Below are 19,325 nucleotides of genomic sequence, written 5' to 3' on the forward strand. Positions count from 1 at the left end.
AACAAAAGTGTGCGTTCACCGCTCAGCCTCTTCTTCACTGCTGACTTCAGACTTTGACTTCTACACTCGACATCACCTGCCTCTAAAGCGCCATAATCCCCTCCACACATGTGCCTTCCTGGCTAGAACAGAGACCACCCTCTGCTCCATCCAGCCCCCCCCCTCCTCCTCCTCCTCCTCCTCCAGGGACCAAGGAGGTTTTCAGCACTTGCCACGGCAGCTCGCAATGGACAGCACCACAAAGACTCAGTGATCCCTCGCATCGCCGCCCGGAGGCTTGACAGAAATCACAGCTGACAGCCAATCTCAGCACTCAGCAGGGACCTTTAGAGAGAGAGGGAGAGAGTGAGGAAGAGGGAAAGAAGAGTGGAAGTGCTTTGTGGACTACACGTTTACATTAATCAGGTATCAAACCTGCAACCCAACCAGGCTTTGTTTGTATATCCAAAACAGATTCAGCACAATGGAAGAAGACATGGACGAGGGGCAGACCCAGAAAGGTACAGAAAATCCATCATTTCTTTGCTTGTGTTGGCAGAAGTCCTGAAGTCAGACATGTTTTATTTCAGTGTGTGAGCAGTGTTTGGGCACAGACTGTTAGCCTTTCCCTTTCTTCAGAGGAGAGCAGCTGTTTGTGGTGATTCCTTTGTCCATGGAGTGTCAGCACTCCAGTGAAGAGAGCCCGTCGCTCCGTGCTGTTTGGGGAGTCAGAGGGGTGTGAACTGCCTCAGTGAGGGATGCTCTGTCTTTGTTCGCTTGATAAGGCTTTCATGCTTGTCGTGATGAGTCGAGAACACGAAGAGGAGAGAAGTGTAAGATCATTAATCCAGCAGCTCTCAGGTCGGCTCCTTTGTGTGACAAACAGCCAGACGTTGTTTCTTGCAGCGATGCTGTGCAGCCTTCACTGTGGATTCTTTCATTCACTGAGGAAGGGCAGTGTTTGCTTTGTTCAAAGTGGGATTGCTATTTTTACTTTCACCCCCCCGCCCCCCCCCCCCCCCCACCACCACCACCTTTTCTCTGCATGAATGATTCAGTGCATGGTTGGGAGCCACAAGGTAAAGCGCAGACGTTTGTTTACATGTGGACTGCAACATTCATGCAGGCGGCACGAATACAAGAACACACCTTTGTCCCGCTTCATGTTCAGAGTGACTTCCTGTGACAGGCATGTGTTCCTCTGTCCACCACGCAGCCCAGCCACACACACACACACATATGAGCTGAAGCAGTTGCCATGGCGCCGGCCAAGAGTACTCATTATCTGTTCTCTCTTCACCCACTCCTGCTGATGACATTTCAGTAACACAGGAATAGTTCCCAGGGTGTTGTAGGAGGAAGAGAGACGGACGGAGGCTGATGGATCAGGTTAGAGGAGGAAGTGAGGGGAAGAGAGATGCAGAGCGTGTGAGGAAGCGGGACTGAGTGTTTGGGGAGAATAATAAAGACTAATGCACATCCAGTCACTAAGACGTGTGATTTCTTTCTTTGATTAAGGGGGGTTGATAAAATCACTGCAAGACCATCAGTTCAGTTCAGGCGCTGTTCCCATGGTGATCTGTAATGTTTGGCAACACCAAGCTCACAGACTTGGGTGTAATACTTCATGGTCGCCATTACAAGGTGTGTGCTCGGGCATTCCTGTTTAGAAAGCAGAATCCGTCAACGTTGGCCACTAACACAAATGCTCAGCCAACTGAGAGACGCAGCCATGCAAACTGTACATTCCTGTATGTCGTGCCGATTTATTTGGGTCAAGGAAGCTGATGTTTCACTCGCTGTATTCTGCAACGACCACTTACACTGCAACCTTTTTCAAATGATCTAAAAAGACTGAAAGCCTGCAAACAGTCGGCTTCAGAAGCCCTCGCATTCAACCACGAACAAAAGTTTAGATGTTAAACTTCAATGTACAGTCATTGTTTAGATGCACAACATTCATTCAGGCAAAGAATCTGAGGGGAAAAGTTGGACCAATTCAAAGTTCAACGTCAAGCAAAAGTAAAGAAATATTCAGACTTCACAGTAAAACAGCAGCTCCCTGAATAATGCTGTTATTTCCACACAGGGATCTCTAAATGCTCAGAGATGTGCTGTGATGATGTCATGGCGTCCTGACATGAGACGTCCAAGTCTTCAATGTTCAACAGCCACACAAAATCCATCTCAGATTTAGACACCAGTGCGCTGATCTTTAGACTATTCTGTTGGGATTTTATCAATGACAACTATTGAACCTGATGTTCAGTTCAAACCGCTGCTCCACCAGCACCCAAACATGTTAATATAGTTAGGACAATCCATTGATCCATATTTAATTTAAAAGGTGCCTTACTCTCCTCCTCTTCAGGTTCCTCTTCATCATGTGTGTGAAGTGTGTTGTTGTAAATTCACTCTGATCCTGTATTTGATCATGTCTATAAACCCCTCTATTTCAGCCCTGCTCAGAACAGGCTGTTTCTGTGTCTGTCGCTTTAAATATGTAAATGAGCTGTGTCTGACCACGCCCCCTCTCTGGAAGGGCTCGGGTGTACTCGCTGCTTTCTGGCTCCATGTCCTATTGTTTACGGTGAGAAGGCAGACTCAGAGGGCAGAACAAACACCTAGCTGTGGGAGTGTCACCCACCTGGGGGAGGGGCTACTGCCCTTTGTGATGTCATAGGTTGCTTGGTTGGATGGAAGCAATGAGTATTATATGTGTATATATTTATATATGTATATATGTATATATGTATATATTTGACAACGAGTTCCTCTTTACTACAAATCTGAAGTGAGATCATAACCCAACATCCAGCCCATCTTTGGAAGATCAAGCCTGACATTGATTAAAGTGGAAACCAGCCGGCTCGGCGCCCACTGGTGACCTGACCATGAAGATCTTTTATTAAATAACTGTCTGCTCCTTTCTCGCTTATGGAAGACAACAGATGATGGAGATGACTGCCCTGATGAAGCACAGGGAGCTTTAAAGCTGAGCCTGTCAGGTTTCATCCCGTGTCACTTTGATCCGATGCAGATCATCCTGAGAATATCTGTAACTGCTTGTAGGAACCATCAGTCCTCAAAGATCAAGCACCACACACACATATTGTTCACTGCAAAAAAAAAACAACTGGATACTTTTTTCCTGTCTATAGAAATATACTGTCATCGTTAAATTTGATGTGAATGTGATTCAATTCACCTAAATAGCCCTTTAAATCCATACACAGATTTGACCACACCGTGTAGGTGTCAGCGAGTGCACTCGCAGCACGCCAGTACCGTTCTCTCTTCCTCCTCTGAAGCTGCAAATCTCAGATTATGAGTCAGATGAGCTGGCAGGTGGGCGCTGCCAAATAGCAGCTAAGAGCCATCAGCAACAGGAAGTCCAACATCCTGCAGTCAAAAAAGCAGCCTCTGCTCACGAGAACGCCGCGTGGATAAGAGCTGAATTCACGTCTGGAAGTTTGATGGTTTACTCCGAAAGAATAAATCAAAAACACATTTTGGAGACAGTTCTGATTCACACGAGGGGAGCTAACGGAAACACACCTGTTAGCGCTCACTTGAGCCAAGCCTGAACTCGGCAAGGCACCGCTCGTCCTTCTGTCTGATCAGTCTGATCAGGAAACTAACTCGGCAAGATGTCGCGCTGATATCGTTGTCAGTCTGCATCAAACACAACAGACGAAGAAGAAACAAACAATGTGATGGAGGAAGTCTGGAGTCTGCTGCACTTTTTAATATCTCAGTGAAATTTAACGCCATGTATGAAATATCACATTTACAAGGCAGTTATTAAAGCACGGTTACATAAGAGGCTGCTTTGGATATACTACACATAGAGGCAGAGCTTGTAATAGAGCTGCATACCTTTTATTTCTGATATATATTTTGTGATTTTAAAAAATGAATGAATTTATTTTTTTATTTTCTTGTCTGCTGTTCATTATTGTATCTGGTATTGTACACCGTTATGTAATGTCTTTGTATATGTCTGTTGTAGGTGTAAGTGGTGTACACGGTTTTTGTTTTCTGTTTTGGAAAAATTATAAATCAAAAATAAATAAATAAATAATGAAATACAGAAAAACAACTGAAGATTTTCAGCATGTGCAGCAAAACTACATTTAGAAACTTTCACAGCCTCTGTACCGATCTGCTGCAACATTTTACACCATGCCTGTGTTTGACACATGGTGTGTGTGTGTGAGTGTGTGTGTGTGGGGGGGGGGGGGGGGGGGGATTCAGACATTATTCTTTATTAGACAGTTTATATAAAAAGGGTCTCTGTGTTGTGACTTATTTCATGCAGTCCTTTGTTCTTTCATTGGTTCAGATTGTAACAGAGAGTTTGTGCTCCATGATGGTGTGTCGGTGTTTCCTCCACTCGGACAGAATAACTTCAACTCAGTGAAAGTTACTATACGCTGTCAGCTCTCAGTGAGCTCTGGTCCTGCTACAGCCCCCCCCCCCCCCCCCCCCCCTCTCTCTCTCTCTCGCTCATTGTTCTGAATCCTAACTTGCCCCGGCCCAGAAGAAGTCGATTCATGCACTTTGTTGGTGCTATTAGTGGAAAAGCTTTGAGGGGATATCTTCTTGTTGTAGCGTTGATGATGGTGCAGCTCATGGACTTTATAATGATGCTGCTTTCTCCTGTCGTATCACTAGGACAGCATCAAACATTTCTACAGCTCTAGGATGGGTAAGGATTATTAAATGGGGGGGGGATTGGGGCCTTGATTGTAAAGATAGGAAAGTGGATCGAGTCAGAAATAAGGGATAAGGCGAGTGGCGAGAAAGGAGCCACAGGTTGGATTCAAACCTGGCCCGTCCGCTTGAAGGACTCCAGCCTCCATGCATGAGGCGCGCTGATTTGTGAGGTTGTCTTTTCCTCGTAGTCTTTCAAACAATCAAACACAGATCAAGATCAACAGTTGGCATGATTTAGAGAAGAGTGCATATGAAATCCCCTCATCGTCTCAAACCTGCAGCCTTCAAATGTACAAAGTGAGACGAGGAAGAACATCTCCTGCGTCCCATGATGATGGCCTGAATGCTCTCTCTCTCTTTGACACTCGGCCCTCAGTTCCTGGAGTGAACTTGTCTCAGACAAAGACACATCTCTGCTCCGCAGTCACGCAGTCATGACTCTTCCATCTCTTAGCAGGAGAAAACACACACACACACACACACACACACACACGGAGAGAAAATCCGAGGCAGAGCTTTTGGACCTGGCCTGCTCCGTCCCTCTTCCCCCAGAGGGGGTTATCAGAGTAATGTGTCTCACTCACTTTTGTCCCACTGAATTTGTTGACATACAGTAAGTGGGTCATGGCTCTGAAGTACCCGGTCTATTCTCAGATTTTGTGCTGCGGTTGACATGGCAACCATACTGGTTGATTAAACATGCACGGAGGAGATGGGGGCGTGCGCAAGCTGAAAAAAAAAACTCTGCTCGCTTCGGGGGGGGGGGGGGGGGGTAGGCTGCGCATTAAATATAGGGAAGCAACGAGTGTACGCCCATTACTCTCAGACTGACACAGACGCACCATCCCCCCTCTCAGGGTCTCTCCAGGACCAGGCTCAGCGCCACCCCACCCCCACACAAAAACTCCTCTGGTGACAAGAAACTAATAAGTGAAAAATGTGGAATGAGCAGAGTCTGCCTTGTTTTGTAAGTGATGTCAACACGCAGCAGACAAACACAATGAGACTCTCGTCCTCTCCTCCGTCACCCTTTTATCTCATTCTGTGTGTTCTCTCCTCTATTCATTTTCTGATTGGCAAAGCTGCTGAAAGCCTGTAACAGTCTTTTATGACTTCAAAAGGAGAAGAGCCTTTTAATGTTGGCTGAGTCAACAAAGACAAACAGGGACAATAGAATCTTATAAACACTGTGCAGTGGAATCACACATCACTCTGCTGACTGTGTGTTATCATTTAACTGATAATGTGCTGAAAATATGTCATATGTGATTTTCCAACTACTGAATCTCCATTGGCTCAAACTTAAAGGTCACATATTACCCAGAATCCCCTTCTCCATGTTCCTCTAACATGTGTCTCTAGTCTGTCTACAAACCCCCCCAATCATGAGAGAAGTCCATCCTCTCCGTCTTCTGCCTGCTCCACTTTTCAGTAAATGTGTGCTCAAACAGGCCGTTTGGAGATGTTCCCTTCATGACATCACAAAGGGCAGTAGCCCCTCCCCCAGGTGGGTGACACTCCCACAGCTAGGTGTTTGTTCTGCCCTCTGAGTCTGCCTTCTCACCGTAAACAATAGGACATGGAGCCAGAAAGCAGCGAGTACACCCGAGCCCTTCCAGAGAGGGGGCGTGGTCAGACACAGCTCATTTACATATTTAAAGCTACAGACACAGAAACAGCCTGTTCTGAGCAGGGCTGAAATAGAAGGGGAGAGATTCTGTACACAGGACGTCCTCTCATGTAACAAAGCGGAGAGGTCCGAGGTCGTATTCGAACCAAGGGTCACTAAGACGAGCAGGACTGTAGTCTCTGTATATGGTGGCACATAGCCGCTATGCTAACCAACACCCCTCATATCATTTATACGATTCAATACAGTCTGATTCACTTTACTGCTGCTTCCTCTCGAATCAATGAATAAAACAATAATAAAAACACATCCTCAGGTAAACTGACAGGCTCATATTGCAAATCATCTGCAAAAACAACACAGCATGAGATGAGGACGGGATGTTGTTATCAGATCCAGCAGGGCCACGTCGATCAAAACCAGGTTTGTGTGAGCTGGTGAACAAACAGGTGAAATACTTGTTCTGAGGAAACTATCTGTGAGAGACGTGTTTAAAGATGTTTATCCAACATTAACAAACTAAAGTGATAAATGCTGTAAAAAAAGGCAGATCATTCTTCATTAGTGAACGTTGAGTCATGTTTCCTTCGAATGACGTCTCAGCATTATTTAAGGATAACCTCACCCTGACTGTGTGTGTGTGTGTGTGTGTGTGTGTGTGTGTGTGTGTGTGTCCCTTTTGCCTGTCGGATATGACACTGACAGATGGAGGAGTGGTGGGAGGTGGGAGGGGCCTTGGGAGGGGGTCATCCTTTCCCTTTGTATTAGTGAGACGCCTTCTGTTGATTGGAGCGCAGTGTTTGGGGTCATGTAGGCTTCACTCTTTTGAATCCTGAAACAGAGGCTTGTTTGTGTGCACTAAAGAAATAGCTCACACCCCAGCTTCTCTTTGTTTCACACTGATTGTTTTGTCACATTTTCAGTTTTTGGAAAATTACACTGATCACTTTTAAAAGCAGCTGTGAGAAAGTCCTCGTTGTTTCATCTCTTACAGGATCTGTTGGACCCAAGTGTAGAAGATTTAAAGCATTCAAACTGGGCTTTCCCCCTCAACATGTTCACACATTACAAGCCTATTGAGCCTCACGAGTAGCATTCAAGCTAATCTGAGTATTTGAGTATGTGACCATTAAATGATCTAAAAACATTTGTGTAGCTTCCTGTTGCTTTCTGTCTGAGCAACATTAGTACACACAACGGTCTTCATCGGTCTTTTTCAATCAGCTCAACGTCAATAAAGACTACAGTTCCCAGCATGCCTTGCTGTCAGTCTGTACTTCAAAGAGATCAACTCTGTAACAGCTGTGTGAGCAGGATCAATTCAAACACCTTCGATATAGTCCTCATATTTTCATCACAGGTGATGTCGGGCTGAGCAGAAAGCATGAATAATGAAAGGCAGAGGCTCGTGCTCTGCTGCGCTGCGTCGCTTTTAAATTATGGATCAAGCATCCTCTCTCTCTCTCTCTCTCTCTCTCTATCGCTCTGAGTCAGTTCTCGCTCGCCGTGTTTCACCAGCTCCATCTGCGAGTCAGTAAAGATCAATGAGGAGTTTCAGAGAGGAAATGAGTCCACGTGCTGGTATGAGACGTTGTTCTAAGTGCAGGAAGGACACGCTCTCCAGATGATAAACGCCATGAAGTCATCCAAGCTTGGTCAGAGAAAGTTTCAGGAGAGCAGAAGGGAGAGACGCAGCTGTAACCTTCACTACATCTTACACTTCCTGTCTGGTGACACATTTTATTTCTCCCCTCTGGTTCTGAGACGAGTTTCTCCCTCCACAAATTAAAAGCAGACAATCAATAAAACATCAGTCGTGTTTAAAACCACTCACCAATGTTCCCCCATCTTTCCCTTTCACTTCATCTCCGGCCGTTTCCAAGGAAACAGCACACCAGCGGAGTCTGATGGCGTTATTTTGCCGCTTGCTCACACAGTATTGTGACGCCAAAGCCTCCGTAATGAGCTGGCGATTGATTGGTCAATTTGGTTCAACGCCTTTATGTTTCAGGGAGATGTTTTAATGCAAGATGGCGGCTCCAGCTGGTCCAATCTGTGTGCAGAGATGTAAATAATGAAATGGTTATGAGGTTCGATTAAGGCCGCGGTATGAATCATTCATGTTACCGCTCGTCTCCTTTCGTGTGAAGCACAGGCTCTGAGCATGCACACACTGTTACCAGGACGGGGAGGTGTGGTCAGTGTGCACGCCCCTTGTACAGAGGCTGAAGCCCTCCGAGCGGGCAGCCCGGGTTCAAATCCGACCTGTGGATATTTTCCCGCACGTCTTCCCCCCCCCCCTCTCTGCTCTTGACAGTTTTTCATAAATCAGGCTGAGTTGAGAAATAATGTGTCCAGTGAATATTTGATGTGAGTGGATGATCTCTGCTGACCCTGAGCATGGAGGCTGAACGGAGGCTGTTCTCCATCCTCTTATCAGGAAACACTATCGCTTCATAAATCCTGTCACTTCCTTCTTCCTGCAACGCTGAGGTGAAAACGAGTCTAAGGGAAGAGCTGCTGACAGACTCACTTTCTTCCTTGGACGTTCTGATATCGAACTGCTGGTGGTATCGTTACTGTTCATGGATACAAATACAGTTTAAGGGATTTTTTGGGGGGGAGATTTCTAGTAGAGCTTTCTGCACACAAGTCACAAAGGTAGACTAAAGATCAAAGGTCATCCTTCAGGTGAAATCAGCGTCCTCGCTCCTCTTCATCATGTGTGTGAAGTGTGTTGTTGTAAATCCACTCTGATCCTGTATTTGATCATGTCTATAAACCCCTCTATTTCAGCCCTGCTCAGAACAGGCTGTTTCTGTGTCTGTAGCTTTAAATATGTAAATGAGCTGTGTCTGCCCTTTGTGATGTCATGAAGGGAAAATCTCCAAACGGCCTGTTTGAGCACACATTTTCTGAGACGTGGAGCAGGCAGAAGACGGAGAGGATGGACTTTTCTCATCATTGGGGGGACATGAGACATGTTAGAGGAAGATGGAGGAGAATAAGAGACCTTTAACTGATAACTGTTTTAACTGAAGAGACAGCGCTCGCTCCTAACCGCCTTCCTCCAGACGTCACGTCAACCCTGCTTGCTTCGACACAGCACCCAATGAATAGCCCTGAATCAGACCGGCCTGTCAGCAGCCACACTCCTCTTTAGTCTTAGAAGCTTGGACAGTAAGCTCCAGGGGGGAAACAGCTAAGAACCTGATTGAATGGGAGTTGAAGCTGATTAGTCAAACTGTAATTCTTAATTTGGAAGAGAGCAGAGGAAGTCCGCAAGGCTTGTCATGGGACATCAAATAGGAAGTCTTTGTTTTGATGTTTTCATCCTATTTTGGAATTATTTCCAGAAACATGCCCTCTCCATCTGAGTGAAACTGCAGAACGTAAGCTGAGTCCCCTCTTCTGAAAGGCTCCAGACGGGAGATGGGAGCTGTTTGGACCTACTGCAGGTTGACACACTCACATGAATCGAGGTGTGAATAGGTGTAAAAACACCCAGCAGTGGGTGTCAGGTGGCACTGTCAGTACCTGATAGTCTAAAAGGCCCCAAAGGTGAGGTGTTGCTGGATTTGAAATCCCATCCCGCCAGAAAATATCCCAGTCCCTCGAGCCGGGAAACTGAGTGTGATGGAGAAAAGCCAAAGTGGCAACGATGCAGAAATGTGAAAAAAGTTGATGCCTTCCTTTAAACGTACCAAACCTCCCCTCCCCCAATCCTGAGCCGGATCTTTTAGTTTCATTCATTCGTCGGAGCATATGTTTGTAATCTGTTAGACTTTGAATAAGTAGATGACCGAGGTGTGAAAAACAGGTAATACAGAGATATGTAGCTTTCCTTGAGTCTATGATATGAAGGAAGAATCGACCCTCAGTCTAACACCAGATTGCATCAGAGAGGATGCTCATCATGTCGGGGAGTCCGCGTGAGGGTCGTGCTGCACCAAGCGTCTGAGCGTTCAGCCCAGCCCAGCAGGCAGACCAGCTACTTGGTATTCTGCTCAGGTTTAGATCAGAGTCAGAAGCAGGGAGTTGAGGATGACGGGGAGGAGGAGGAGGAGGAGGGATATTGACTCTGGCTCCTGCTTCTGTAACGGAGGTAAAGACAGAAAGATAACCATGAAAGGAATCTCACAATCGAGGAATCTTTCATCATCAGTTTAACTGAGAATGAGAAGAAGGGCTGCACAGTCTCTCTTCAGGAGTGGGAGAGTAAATAATGGTCATACATGCAGTCTCTAATGTCTCCTGGCTTCCACTTGGCACATGATGTGTAGCGAGCAGCTCTCTCGTTCATGCAGCTTTTGAGGGTTCAAAATGAATCCAGGATTAGTTGTGCTGGTGTGGTTTAATGCTCTGCACTCCAAGGCCCTGTAAACTCTGCTTCTCTTCTGTGTTTCCAAATGAAACGAATTCCACTTCTGTCGAGGTTGTTGTTGTCCTGAGAAAAGTCTGAGTCAGTGCCTCGAAACACACACTCATACACGAGCATGTCAGGGAGACTCATAAACCCAGGCTGCACTAGTATTTACAGACTCAGCTCCTGTGAGTACAGTCTGTGCGACAGGAGATTGAAGTGGGAGCTGAGCAGTGATTAGTCACCTCAAGGGCCCCCGGGGGGGCGGGGCAAAGAAGAATGGGGTTAAGGGTCAGGATTACTATGTAAAGCTCAGGCAGAGTTTTGGGTCCAGGATAAAATGTGTCCTCTGAACAACCTGACAACATGACCCAGCTGCACAGATCGAGAAGGGAAAACGAGAGGCCAGATCAGTGCATTGATAAAGAAGCCGGCCATACATTAGCTAGAGAAAGCATTGCAGGCTATGTGAAGTTGCCCGTCCAGCTTTGTTCTGGGTTTGCATGTCTGCAAGATGTGCTAGAATATCTATTAAAGTCCGAATCCCAAATGTTCACGCTCGTTGTTTTGTCTCTTCTTGTGTCTTCAGGATGCCTTGAATGCTGCATCAAATGTCTAGGTGGGATCCCATACCCGTCTCTCATAGCCACTATCTTACTGTACGCTGGCGTGGCTCTGTTCTGCGGCTGCGGACACGAGGCGCTGTCCGGCACGGTCACCATCCTCCAGAACTACTTCGAGGTGGTGCGGAGCCCTGTGGATGCCCTGGACGTCTTCACCATGTGAGTAGACTGGAAGAACCCAGTCAAAGGTTGTATGTCATAAAAGAAGGATTTCTTGGAATAGAATAAATCCCTCACATTCACATTTCCCTTTTTCCCTCCAGGATCGATATTATCAAGTATGTGATCTATGGCATTGCTTCGGCTTTCTTTGTGTACGGCATCCTGCTGATGGTGGAGGGTTTCTTCACCAGCGGAGCCATCAAAGACCTGTACGGAGACTTCAAGATCACCACATGTGGACGTTGTGTCAGCGCTTGGGTAGGAGCACCTTTGTTGTCTATCGAGCTTCTTCATCGTGACTCCGAAACGATGAAAGCTTCACTTGTTATGTTGAGGAATAACTTGGTCTGTAAACCGTCTCAATGTCAGGTAGTTATCCAGAGAATCACCCAGGAAGGTCGGAGAGGTTTTATGTAAATGAGCTGGTTTTGAAATAAATATGGGCTGAATTTTTACAGATAAAAGTGAATATTCATCAAATATTATGGGTTTATGTTTAACTCGTCTCTGTAAGCAGATCTTTATAGAAATGTAGAATCTGTTTGAGGACTGCACAGGTGTGTTTTGGTTGAATCTGCAGGTTTGGTTGTATACAGGAGAACGTGTCAGTGTGGGCAGCACAATCAGTTCTTGTCTGATTCTGGCTCCCATCCCACCGTTTTCCTTTCAACATAAATCTGCATAAAGTGCAGCTCACTATGAAATATAGATCAAACATTTTAACTGGAGGAAGAAATCTGCTCGATGCTGCGGCGCCGTCAGCGTTTAGATTCGCTGAAATCATCAGTAAAGATCGATCCAAACTTCAACAAACAGGCTTTTTAAAACAAGTGGATTTCTTCTCCTCATGACAACAAACCTGACAAAGCATGAAGCTAAACCTTTTACTTATGGGCATCATAATGATGTTATTTCGGCTAACTTAACGCCCAGTATTTGCTCGTGAACCAAAGGGAACTGGGACTCAACGGATGGACGGACGGCGCTCCACCTGCGTTGATGTTTTTGACGTACAACGTAGCAGGAAAAGGAAATAATTGATCGCTAACTTGCTAGCTTCACCCTTCACAGAGGCATCATCGATCAGAGGAAGAGATGAGCAACACATTTGAATGAAATAGATATAAAAAAAGAAGCTGACTTATATCGAGCACATCAGAGAGCCAATCCTAACGAGATTATCTTGGGGATATAATTACTTAACAAATCTGAAGCTCCGCAGGGAGGTAAAGGAAACGAGCTGCGCCGGGCTTCACGTGGTCACTGGGGTCATTCAATTTGTGCGCGTCTAATTTTGTTCTCAAGGAAATGTGTAAACTAAAAACGAGATTACAGTCAGTGGCTTGAAAAGGAAAGACCAAGTAGTGGCTTGGTAACACCTTAAAACCTTTAAAAAAAAGAGGGGTCCAGATTCCTGCAGGCCAGTTTGTTCGTCTGATGATCCAGAATCACATCTGTGTGGAACAAACCACAACAGACGGTATGAATCAGGGTATCAGGGGAGACACAGCTGCAGTCTAAATTGTATGAATGTAATATTAAAGCGATGAATGATTGCTCATAGAAGCCTCACTCAGAACGATATGAAACCACAGTCACAGAGAAAGGAACCAGCCTTAGAGCCGGCAGTGACACACGCTTTACTAGAAAACAGTGAAACTATTTCAGCCCAGTAAATGTGACGAGTGTTTCTCTGTCGCCCTCACAGTTCATCATGCTGACTTACATCTTCATGCTGGCTTGGCTCGGAGTGACGGCTTTCACCTCCCTTCCAGTCTTCATCTATTTCAACATCTGGAACATTTGCCAAAATGCTACCGTGCTGGAGGGGGCCACTCTCTGCCTGGACCCACGCCAGTATGGTGAGAAATATATATATATATATATATATGTTGGTCTCCACTTCTTCAACTCCCACTGAGCAGACCTCACCATGCTGAACTCCTCCCACATCTTTGTTAAACTGCTGCTTTAAAAGGAAGAACACATCAGTATCAGTGTGTGAGTCCTGACTGTCTCCAGTGAGGGAGAAGCTGGAGTCCTGCTGGCTGTGTTGTTGTCAGAGCTGTGTTTACATGGCTCCTCCCCTTGTGTATAAAAGCTGTTTGAGTCAAGAAGAAGAAGAACATACTCACTGATTATTTGATGAAGAGTTTTTAGATCCTTCTGTGTAAGTTTACATGAAGCTACCAGCTAACTAAAGAGCGCTAACGTTAGCATGCTAACACAACAAATGCCGCTTGCACTTAATGGTACTTAATTTTGGTGCATTGCAAATTGCCAACACCTTTCCTTGGAGGTGTGTCTTTGAAGGGGGCGTGGCCAAACAGCAGTTTGTTTTGGTTTCATGTCAAGGCTCAAGGGCGACACCTACTGGATAAATAAAGTTGCACATTCTTCCTTTAATCTTCCCTCCTGGAGAGGTCGTGGCTGGATTTTGCTTTTTGGCTGATTTTGCTCAAAAACTAAACTAAAGGAATAATGTACAACACATGATCTGATTTGTTTGATTAATTCTTCTTTTCAAGCATTCAAAGAAATGCACCCGGCTAACAAGCAACTTAGCATATGAGAAGAAGTAAATGCTGATTTAATGGTGATGTCAATAAACCAGAACTATGAGGATGTACATAATATTGGACGTAAACTAATTGGGTGTCTCGTAAGCTTTAATGATCCAGAATCATGTTGTGTGACGTCTAGCGTATCAGAAGCTTCTCATTATTTTTAATTAGTGAGACCTCATTCAGTCCGTTAGCCGCTAACAGACACTCAGCCTCTGTGTCATCAAGCGTTGATGCTGCCGCCATCATATGGAGCAGCGGTTCTCACCTGGAGGGTGACAGAATGATCATGTTTCTTTGTTCTGTTTTCACCAAGCGCCACACGTTTTCCACAAAATTTGATTGGTTGAGAAATATCGTGATTTTTCATGACGGAGTGTGAGACATACATGAACGCCCCCGTGTCCACCTGCGTCTTTTTTCAATTATGAGTACAAAGCGTTTGCAGCAGAAAGCGGCCACCCAGCGTCTTTCAACGCTTCATGCTGGAGCTCGCAGTCAGGCGGACACGAGGCGACCTTCTGCAGCTTGTTGCAGCATCACTGCGTTCTACATTTAAGACTCGTCCGTCATTCATGTAGCGTTTATGTTTCAGGTATCGTGCCAATCAACGAGGCGAAGACGGTGTGTGCTGGATCAGAGAAATTCTACAAGATGTGTGAATCCAACGAGGTAAGACCAAAGTAGCTAAGAACCAATTAAAGCTAGTTTTTAATTTAAGGAAAAATCATGTTAATTTATGTATCTGTTTTAAAGTTGTAGTCTCTATAAGTGATATTGATCACTTTGATAATCAAAGGTCATGACTAGAATCAGGCACATGCATTCTCACTCAGGGGAAAGCTTTCTGAGGCCCAGTTGCCCGGTGACGGTCCATGGAGGTTAGTATGAGCCCTAGCATGAGCGTGGCTAACAGGACGAGGTTTCAGCTCCTCCGATAGTCTTCTTCAGTTCTTAACATGTGGACACAGAACTGAAGAAGAGAGAGATGAAACGTCTTCAAGCTCCTAAACCGAGTCTAGTTTCCTTCTATTTGACCGGGATGACTGAGAACCTACGCAGCCAATCCCAGGGGTCTGTGCATGACACACAGGAGGAACTAAAGGGGGGTTCAAATGTTAAAGATTTGCAGAGATGTCTCCCAGCGCTTGGAGGCTAAGATGTGCTGTGATTTGTTTTTGCTACAGCTGGACATGACGTTCCACCTGTTCATCTGCGCCCTCGCTGGAGCTGGAGCTGCTGTCATCGCCATGGTGAGACACCAATAAAAACCTGCACCTGCTTCACGGGATGAACAATCATGACACAAGACAAAACACAAATTAACCACACCGTGAACTCAGGAAGCCGCTCTTCAGGGGCGTGTGTGATGAAGAGCCTGGTTGGGCTGCTTTTGTGAACCAATATTTGACACTCTTTATAATGGGTAGATTTGTTATTATTATTCGTGCAGAGGAGGTGATTGTGTTTGAAAGGAGACAACAATAGCGGAGTTATGTAACGGCTGTTATGTAGCCGGGCCGGCCTGTGTTTGAGAGAATAGCTGCAGCTGAGGAGAGAGAAGGCATTTTGGTGCAGTGAAAAAGACAGGGTTTGTCTCCCTCCCTCTTTCAGGGAGAGAGGCGCCCCGGCATGTCATGTCGTCATGGAAACAGGGAGAAGAAAGGCTTGGGAGATTGTTGCAAACATCACTCAGTAAATCGTGAGAAGCCGGTTTCTGGGAAAAAAAAAAAGAAAAAAAGAAAAGTGTTTGTTATTCAGGAATGATGCTGCAGATTGAAGACGGAGCATCCTCTTTGTTCTTTTTCTGTTTTAATTGGACAGCAGTGGAAAATGTTGGTACAACAGATTCACACTGATGCAGGCGAACCGTGAGATTACTGCAGAAGAGCGTCAATGACTGAAACCAAATACGAGTGAAAAACATTTTTTATAAACGCATCCGAAACAACGTTTGATCCTTTGGGTTAAAAAGCAGAAACTAAATCGTCTTCTGCCCGTCAGAAAACACAAGTTAGGTCCTTAAAGTGCAATGAGCTCATTACAACCTCTGCTGCCATGGTAACAAGTACAAAGGCTGCATTCAGCACAATGCTGCCATCTGCTGGACCTCTCAGAAAATCCAGTTTACTGACGAGTCCACTCAACAGGAAGCAAGTCTGAGCTTTGTTCTGCTCATACTGACGTCTTTGTACTGTATAGATGACCATCCTGTCCCATTTCCCTCCTCTGACAGATCCACTACCTGATGGTGCTCTCTGCCAACTGGGCCTACGTGAAGGACGCCTGCCGAATGCAGAAGTACGAGGACATCAAGTCGAAGGAGGAGCAGGAGCTTCACGACATCCACTCCACTCGCTCCAAGGAACGTCTCAACGCCTACACATAAGAGCCCAGCGTGAGGCCTGGCCCTGCCACTCCGGCCTCTCCCTCCCTCTCTCTCTCTCTCTCTCTCTCTCTCTCTTCTGTCTTTCTATCTGTCTCTCTCTACCATCCCCTCCCGAGGGGGGGCGGATGGCGCCTAGGGCCCTCGCCACTGCTGATGTCACTGGTGCGTCATATGACAATGTGGTCCGGGGAGGGAAACGTCACACAAACCTCCTCGGTCACAAACAGCATTTCAGATGAAAAAAAGCCCCTTTACCTCTCTCATGGATGGTGTTCTCATTCTGCCACTTCTTCTTGATTCCAGTCGTTCAGTGCTGATCGTAGTTTTAGTGTCGTTTGTAGAATCAGAAGTAGCAGTAGTATTCAGCTTTTTATTTTCTACTTTGAATGATTGTTTGATTTTTCTTGACTTTTCTATTCGATGCTATACGTGTCCTTTTGCTCTCATGCATAATTTATTTTTGATTTTGCTTAAAGTTCCGAGGGGGGTCAACAGGGGCTTCAAAGGGTTTTCAAGCACATTCCTCATGTTGTGTGTCTGGAGATTTCATGTTCAACAACTATGTACTGTACGTGAACAGGGTGGATAGTTTGGAAAATGTTTTAAATATTACAACACAAACCATGATGCATCGTAAGCCTTCGTATTCCCAGGGATTAAAAAAAACGCTTTCACGTGAAAGCACTCAATCTGCTTTTCTATTTAAAGTTCTCCAACTGCAACATGATAATAAATACCAAATCATTAGCGCTAAACAAATACTTGCTAGACGTGCCAAGCCTGTCAAACAGGAAACACCGAGTTTGATCGATGTCGACGACGTGATTAGTGAATCAAAGGAAACGATGGGTGATTTTATGATCCCAGGGCCAATTTAAATTCATGGTAGGGCTGTGAAAGAATCCATCCTCTTTGTATCACGAGCTACAAAAGCACATGCAAACATTCTTTCATAATCACTTTTTTAATTTCTTACCTTTTTAAATACTAAAGTCCTGTTCTGCAGAACTCTGCACTGTATATACCGATATATCAAAGCATACCTATATGTTAAGCACTGACGTTTAATGACGACGAAGAGGTCACCGCGGGTCAGCCCGCTCCGCATCAGTCAGTCTCAACCGTGAAAACGAATCCTCGACAATAAGTGGTTGGTGTAATGGCACTCCTTGGTGGACTTATCCGATGTGAGAACAGTGTGTGTGTGTCACAGTGCTTTTGCTGTAGTGCTTACACATCTTGATGCCACGTGACCACGACGGTTGCGGCCCGTCAGTTCATTACCTGGCGATGCTTTCTCTCGCCAGTATTCCTTAAAGCTAGTTTCATGCACTTATTTGACCATTTCTGTGCTCTCTCTCTCTCTCTCTCTCTCTCTCTCTCTCTCTCTCTCTCTCTCTCTCTCTCTCTCTCTCTCTCTCTAGATGTAAGCGCATTGGTGTTCAACTCAAAGTTGGATAACTGTACTGTTAGTAAAGACTGTGAATTTAGATGTTTTTCGTGGCATGGACATGCATTAATATAGTCTTCTTGACTCAAAAGTTACTTTATTTCACTTCCTGATTTTGTACACTTCTGACTGTCTTGCTGGATCAACCCTTCGTTTATGTGTGCAGTACTGAACCTCCCACGCTTACCGCGTTATGCTACTGAAAATAGAGACTGTAGTCTTTGAGTTGTGTCTGTTTAGTTTGTGATGAGCGCTCCACCATGTCTTCAAACTAATACCTGTACCGACATCGCTTACTCTGTAATGACCTAAAAAAAAAGAAGATGCTTTCAGCTTTCTCCTCGTATTAGTCTTTTGTACTTTCACTACGAATGCTTAGTAGCAGGCTTTAAATTGAATCTGTTTTGTACATCCATGTGCCAACAGCTTGAAGTGGCTTATTTGACCTGTATGATCAAATTTGCTTGCATTAATAAAATTCACTTGTGTACTTGTTCATAAATACGTCAGGTGTCTCGTGTCCATTTTGTTCTGAACTTCAGGTATTCAGTAGTTGTGAGAAAGGATTGGTAATGAGCTGAAATCCTCCGTCAGGTGAGTCGTGATAAATGACAGTTTTAATAGAAGTGAGCTGCATAATGAATCACATTCACCTAACTCGACCACTAGGTGTCTCCCCTTCCTGTAGTTTCATCTTCAGTGTAAATCTAAGCGTGTGTTGACAGAAGGGCATCTTCTTATTTTCCATTTACACCTCTGCTAAGGTGGTGCTGATCAACACGACGTGTTTGAAAGAAGAAATCTCTTATTGGACGTTCACCATCTTGTGATGCTGCTCTATGGCTTCAAGTCCTGCAGGTTTTCTCTGAACTTGGAAAATCAGCATTTAGCCAGTTCGCTCCAAAAATGTGGAATAATTTACAAAACTCTGAAGATTGACACTCTCATATCTCGAAGACAAATTAAAACAATGATCTCAAACGTCTTCACCACAGGGTGCAAACATTGTGACTGTAAATCCTGACCTCTCGTCGTCGTGCTCTTATTTGTCTGGTTTTGATTCTCATGTCGACATCATTATAAATGACAGAAAACGTAAAGATTTTGGCGGCTCAAATAAAGGTTTGAATTAAATAAATACATTCAGTGAAATGTCGGTCATGGATGAAGCTCCAGGATAGAAACAACCCCCCCCCCCCCCCCCCTCCTTCTTTCTAAGCTCAGCCCAGTCATGTGACAAACCAAGATTACATCGAGCACCTGTGAACCAGACCAAACACACTCACACAGCTTGCATATGGCCTCCACTCTTACAGACACATTTACATCTACAGGTAACGTAATGTCAGACTGCACTGATTTGTTGAAGAAGCAGAATGATGAAATTGGTCCAAACCATTGTTCCTGGTACTGCAAAGGAAATGTGACTGTTTATAACAAAAGTCT

At 45.1% G+C, this 19,325-nt stretch overlaps 1 protein-coding gene across 1 annotated transcript; it reads left to right on the top strand.

The window, feature by feature from the left end:
- The first annotated feature begins 166 nt into the window (after positions 1-166).
- gpm6aa (glycoprotein M6Aa) lies at positions 167-18,383 on the top strand. The gene is made up of 7 exons (XM_079352064.1): positions 167-500; positions 11,281-11,473; positions 11,578-11,734; positions 13,185-13,338; positions 14,636-14,712; positions 15,228-15,293; positions 16,277-18,383. Exons 1-7 carry the CDS (start codon positions 464-466, stop codon positions 16,427-16,429), a joined length of 837 nt encoding a protein of 278 aa, XP_079208190.1. The 5' UTR covers positions 167-463; the 3' UTR covers positions 16,430-18,383.
- Positions 18,384-19,325: the final 942 nt, after the last annotated feature.

Source organism: Symphodus melops (assembly GCF_947650265.1).
Source record: "Symphodus melops genome assembly, chromosome: 9".
Lineage (NCBI taxonomy): Eukaryota > Metazoa > Chordata > Actinopteri > Labriformes > Labridae > Symphodus > Symphodus melops.

What these genes read in the sequence shown, in the direction of transcription:
- gpm6aa (XM_079352064.1), top strand. Translation starts at nt 464, where the DNA reads ATGGAAGAAGACATGGACGAGGGGCAGACCCAGAAAG. An exon ending in GCCCTGGACGTCTTCACCAT is followed by an intron (nt 11,474 to 11,577) that starts GTGAGTAGACTG and finishes TTTTCCCTCCAG; the next exon opens with GATCGATATTATCAAGTATG. An exon ending in GACGTTGTGTCAGCGCTTGG is followed by an intron (nt 11,735 to 13,184) that starts GTAGGAGCACCT and finishes TCGCCCTCACAG; the next exon opens with TTCATCATGCTGACTTACAT.